Source organism: Egretta garzetta, unplaced genomic scaffold (genome assembly GCF_000687185.1).
Source record: "Egretta garzetta isolate BGI_Z169 unplaced genomic scaffold, ASM68718v1 scaffold323, whole genome shotgun sequence".
Taxonomy (NCBI): Eukaryota; Metazoa; Chordata; class Aves; order Pelecaniformes; family Ardeidae; genus Egretta; species Egretta garzetta.
This window is the reverse complement of record NW_009259435.1, coordinates 2,998,564-3,004,577: the sequence shown is the minus strand read 5'-3', so window position 1 is coordinate 3,004,577 and position 6,014 is coordinate 2,998,564. Positions and strand designations below refer to the sequence as shown.

Here is a 6,014-nt window from a genome sequence, read left to right as displayed (position 1 = left end):
GCTTCTCCTGAGATGCACTAATCTGAAGTGGATTGACTGGATTGGAGATCCCTTAGGAGACAATGAAGGTGAGTATAGCCAGCAAAGGTCAGCCAAGAGAGCTGCTACTGGCCGCTTTCTCCTGAAGAGGGCTGACCAAATTTCTATGCATGATTCAGAACATGGGTACTTCTGCTAATCTTCTCCATCTCAAGGCAGGTCACTGCCTTGGTATAGGCCAAAACTGTGCAAGAGAGCATGCAAACCAGTAACAGATCTGGACAGCCACAGGACAGTGTGCAGCCCAAGCCCCAGCCCCCCTAATTTCTCTAGGATACATAGAAGCTAAAAATCACCTCTGGCTGGAGTGCAGGTGTGGGAGGAAAGGACTCCTGCATGCCTGTTTTCCCACTCTGATATACGTCTTTTGTCATATAGGGAGCAGGAAGCAGAGCTACCGTACCTTTCTTATCTGCTCTGATGGCATGAAGAGCCACGGGCCAGGACAGGAGAACCATGATGGTTATTGCCCCTATGTGGAGATAGGGAGCTGTGATCTGGCAAGGAGGGAAAAGGATTTTAGTCAAAGGATGAAGCATGGAGAGAGATGGAAACAAACCCCAACACACCTACAGCCACCTGGATGGGCTCCTGCAGCAGATACCAGCAGCTCAACCTCTCTCCCTCACCCGGGCTGGATCCACCAAACACCTCCGGAGTTGGGGGAGAGACATGTGTCCCCAACCAGGCCAGCTCCTCGGGTGGAGGAGTGCTCCTCACTGCAGAATGCAGGTCTCCTTTCTCCTAAGTCAGCTGAAGGTGAGAAGACTGTCCTCATCCATGAGGACGCAATCGTCATTACTGCTATGCCATAATTCATGAGCATTGTCCAGACAGTGGACAGTTTAATTCAATTTAACCCAATCCAGTTCCATCCAGGTAATAGTCACCTCCATGCCACACTGCAGTTAAACCATTGAACTGATGTCAACAAGCCCGACTGATAAAATGTGGTATTCACACCTGTATGGAATGAATTACTGTGGTATAAGCCAAGTAGTTAATCTGGTACATGTCTGATCACGGACATTATTAGACTCATATACAACTTGCACTACCCAGTTTCACATATTATCAATATATTCCAGAAAAGTAATTAATTTTCATTTATTTTGAAGCATTTAATTCCCTTGCATTAATTCACATTCTAATAGCATTTTTTCTCTTTTTACATTTAACTCAATGTATAGATATTTTTGTAAATATCAACACATACAAATATCTTAAGGGTGGATGTCACAAGGACGGAGCCAGACTCTTTTCAGTGGTGTCCAGCGACAGTACAAGGGGCAATGGGCACAAACTGAAGCAGAAGAGGTTCCAGTTGAACAGGAGGAAGAACTTCTTTACTTTGAGGGTGACAGAGCACTGGCCCAGGCTGCCCAGGGGGGCTGTGGAGTCTCCTTCTCTGGAGATATTCAACCCCCGCCTGGATGATGTCCTGTGTAACATGCTCTAGGTGAGCCTGCTTGAGCAGGGGGGTTGGACTGGGTGATCTCCTGAGGTCCCTTCCAACCCCTGCCATTCTGGGATTCTGTGATATTTTTCTTGATTTACTAACACAAAACAATATACTCATTTAATGCTTATGCTATATTAGATAATACCTATTGCTGGACAGATAAAGTAATATGACTTGATTTCTTTGGTCCTAAAGATTAAACAAGAAGATCAGAAGCTAAAAATCACACCTCTGCTTATCATGAATGCATGAGCAGAGCTGAAAACAAAGAAGAAATAGTTTGACACTGCATGGATGCTCTTCACTCAAGTAATGTTGATGTGACACACCTTCCATAAAACTAGGGAAATCTGTCAAATAAACCAATCCATCATTTTCTCATGCTATTCAGAGCCATGTGGTTTCTGTTCCAGCTAGAACTGAGAGTTATTAAGATATGAGCTAGGAAAAAAATCTACTATTTCTTAGCCCATGCCTGAGTCTCTAAGCTGGAAGGGTTGAAGAAAGCAGCAGTCACTGAGAGATGTCATTGCCTCTGATACCGTCTGCCCCAGACACTTGATACCAACATCTTTTGATTAGAAGCAGGATTCAGTTGCTTAAACAGAGGTGCCACCTGAGATGTCCCAGATATTTAAGATAGCTTTGCAGGGCTAATGGACATGAAACAGGATCTACAAGAGATTCATGTCCTTTGGGAACAGCAGTGGGAGGCCATGTGAAGCATCTCAGAGGGTGTAAACACCTAAAATAAGCAGCACCTGTGGGGAATCCAAAAGCTCTCGTGTCTCCTTCTCCTCATCCACCTCCCCTGGAGTCTGTAAGGGGGAGGAGAAGCTGATGGTTTCTCATTACCTTTGCCAGTGCGTAGCTCAACAGTTACCAAACTCTGTAGAACAGGAATGTTCAGTTGACCACACCCTACAAACACCGCATCTCAAAGAGACTTCCATGACTCTGGAGCTACCAACAGATTCCTCTTCCCATCCATATGCATTGCTCTCCCAATGTTCACAAGCAGGAAGCTACATGGGGGAGAGGTGATATGCCCAAATAACATCTGCAAGGCAGCTATGTAGTCAAAGGCTTACATACTTCTTCCTTCCCAATACATGTGGGGACCTGGATGCTCAGACACTAAACAGCACTGGGCAGCTCTAGCCTCCATCTTCAGAGCTGCTGAGAGTTGAGGAAGCCAGCAGACCATGCACTCTGACCTCCTGCATAGAATCACAGAATCATTTAGGTTGGAAAAGCCCTTTAAGATCAAGCCCAACCGTTACCCTAACCCTACCATTCCATCACTAAACCCTGGCCCTAAGCACTGTGTCTGCCCGGCTTTTAAATCCCCCTAGGGATGGGGACTCGACCCCTTCCCTGGGCAGCCCCTTCCAGTGCCTGACAGCCCCAAGGGGAAGGAATTGTTCCCCATGGCCAACCTCACCCTGCCCTGGCACAACTTGAGGCCGTTTCCCCTCATCCCTGGGAGCAGAGCCCGACCCCCCCGGCTCCCTGCTCCTCTCAGGCAGTTGTAGGGAGCGATGAGGGCTCCCCTCAGCCTCCTCTGCTCCAGGCTGAACCCCCCCAGCTCCCCCAGCCGCTCCCCAGCAGCCTGGGGCTCCAGACCCCTCCCCAGCTTCGCTGCCCTTCTCTGGACATGCTCCAGCCCCCCCAGGTCCTTCGGGGAGGGAGGGGCCCAACCCTGACCACAGTATCCCCACAGGTTGTCCCACCTGATACCAGAGTTCCCCACCTGCTCCCCAAAATCTCAGTGGTGTCCTGCCCTCAGGAGATGAAGCTTTTCTGAGTCACAGAAGACTGAAATTGTGCTAATGTTAAAGCAGGAAGAAAGTTCTTGCTCCAACAACCCTGCCAGCCAAAGAGTCTGATCTTCTTGCCCTGGGTGCCTGGAAATTAATAGTACACCTACAACTTTCTTGCCAAAAAAAAAAAAGGATGTGACTTTCCAGACTGAGACATGTTATATCAGATAGCTTGAAACTCAACCTCAGATCTTGGCTTCCTTTCTCCCAGCAGGAAATGTTAAGTCATAATAGAAGTTTATTCAAAATCACGTACCCTGCCAGGAAAACCCATGTGAAAAGCACTCACCATATGGAATATTTTCTACCAATTACCACAAAAATAGCCTACAAACAAGCTGTTCTTTCAAACAGACCTCCCAGCCCCTCTTACCTGGAATGACAGGCGAACAGTTTTCCATTGATCTCCCCAGAGTACTGATAATATGAAGAGGGCTGTGATAGAGAAGCCCAGGACAAGGAAAGTCCCAATCTGGGGAGACAAAGAAGACATAAATCAGCTTCAGCATTTCTGCCTAGGGAATGCCATCCTAGGCTTATTTAAGCAGCTTGGACTTGATAAATTTGGGATGCATGAGCTGGACTATGCCAGTTTAGAGACAGAGAGATGTAATGGGACTAAAACCAGACCAGCAGTGCTACCGATCGGCTTTTCTGTCTGGCAAGACTGATCTTAAGAGGTGGGAACCCAACTAAGTCAGCCCTCAAGGACCCTTCTAGAATTATTGGAGGAAGAGAGGAATTTCCAGAGGTGATCCATTCCCGCTTGCTTTATGATGGGAGATCTCTCTCTCTCTCTCTCTCTCTGTGTTGATGTAGATGGAGCCTCAATGATCACCTTACGTAAAATCCCTAACCTGCAGATAGCTACATTCAGAAGTTATTAATTCCACCCGAGAGAGAGAGCAACACAGCTTCCTTATGCTGTGAGCTGCTTTGCAACAGGCTTCAGCAACAGCAAACACCCCCATAATGAAGAGATGAGAGTTCACTTTTTAGCCAAAAAAGCAAAGAGGTAACTCAGTCTATTCTTTGGCTTCTTCCACAGTTTGGTCCCAACACAGCTGTGATGGAAGGCTCTTCTTGGTACATCATCCATCTGCTGAGAACTAAGTGCAAGTAGAAATTGGGCCAAGGCCCTAACCATTATTCGGGGGGATCCTATAGATCAACACCTTAATAATCCCTCTCTAACCTCCTCCACCCAAGGATGCAGACTCAATTTATTTTTACAAATTGTTCTACATCATTCTGGTTCTTCTGGAATCCAGTTTTCAATAGCAAAGATGACTGTTTCTGTTACTTAAATCATGAAACACAGGATCAAGTATCTGCACGTTCAGCTATATACTGGCGGGGCGTGGGTCGGCGGGTGGGTGGGTGGTAGCATCACTTGGGTTTTTTTCCCAGGTTTTGTTTCTCTCTCTCTCATTGTTTTCCTTTTCATTACAATTATTATTACTCTTGTTATTATTTTATGTCAAATATTAAGCTGTTCTTGTCTCAACCCACTTTTTTTTACCCACAGTTGTCTTGCTTTTGCTCTTCTGATTCTCTCCCCAATCCCACCAAGGGTGGTGGGGGGAGGCTGAGCGAGCAGCCGTATGGTGCTTGGTTGCCAGCTGCAGTTAAACCATAACACTTTCCACTGCAAGATTTGCAATCACATTATATTCTCCCCGAAACTGCATGGCTAGAGGTTCATATTTTTAAATGCCTTACATAACCTCAAGAATTTCTCAAGGAGGGAGATTCTAATGCATCCTTTTGCTGCAATAGTTCTCTGAGGATTTGTTTCTGCACCTTCAAAACTCCAGGTGGCATTTCCCAAACCACCCAAAGACCAAAAGGCATAAGGCACCGAGATGCCTTGGAGAAGTCAGATTTCTTTTCTGCAGAGACAGCAGCCACTTTTTTTCACTGCTCCAGGAGTCTGCTATGGAAAATTACCCTGTGCTTGGAAACTTTGCTTTTGTCTTCATGTTATCACATGTAGACGTGTCAAATACAGGCATCTTCACCTGAATGAGTCAGCACAAGCTCCTTTTGGAGCCAGTGGGGGAAAAAGGTACTTTAGGTGTGATTCATCTCATTTTAATTTAGATGCCTGTGACCAGCGGGATGAATTTCATCCTCAGAGGATTAATTTCCCTCCACTGACTGAAAGGGAGCTTAGGTGATCAGCTCAGGTAGAGATATCATTCTTATGTGTATCTAAAGTCTTCTAAGATTAACCTCTTCCCTCCCTTCCTTCTCTCCTATAATGTAAGATGTTTTTCATGCAAAGAAACACCACAGACTCAACTGGTTTAAAGCATGGATTAGAGTTACCAGAAAGCCCTGATGCTCCCCACCTTGTGACTCCAGTGTAGGTAGAGCTGCTGACCTTCCGCAAGCAAACACATCGCTAGGACCTGGGAAATGAAGAAGAGATTGTTTGCAACCTAGTAGAAGATGGTGGAGTGTGTTCAGTGAGGTAATTCTGGAATTATTTTTGCATTGGGAAGTCACTTTACTCTAGGTCTTCCTGCACAATTCCTGTTAGCAATGCTGTTAGTAGGATGGGTGTATGGAGAGAGGTGTTTACTACGGAATCATAGAACCATAGAATCATTTAGGTTGGCAAAGCCCTTTAAGCTCCCCCAGCCCAACCGTTCCCCTACCCCTGCCATCCCACCCCCAAACCCTGG

General features: G+C 46.2%; 1 protein-coding gene across 1 annotated transcript in view; it reads right to left on the bottom strand.

Annotated features, from left to right (window-relative positions):
• Positions 1–6,014, bottom strand: part of GDPD4 (glycerophosphodiester phosphodiesterase domain containing 4) — a 24,869-nt gene that overhangs the window by 9,507 nt on the left and 9,348 nt on the right. Inside the window, 3 exon segments of the mRNA XM_009637137.2 lie at positions 443–536; positions 3,698–3,796; positions 5,679–5,738. Of these exon segments, the coding sequence (XP_009635432.1) occupies positions 443–536; positions 3,698–3,796; positions 5,679–5,738 (253 nt within the window).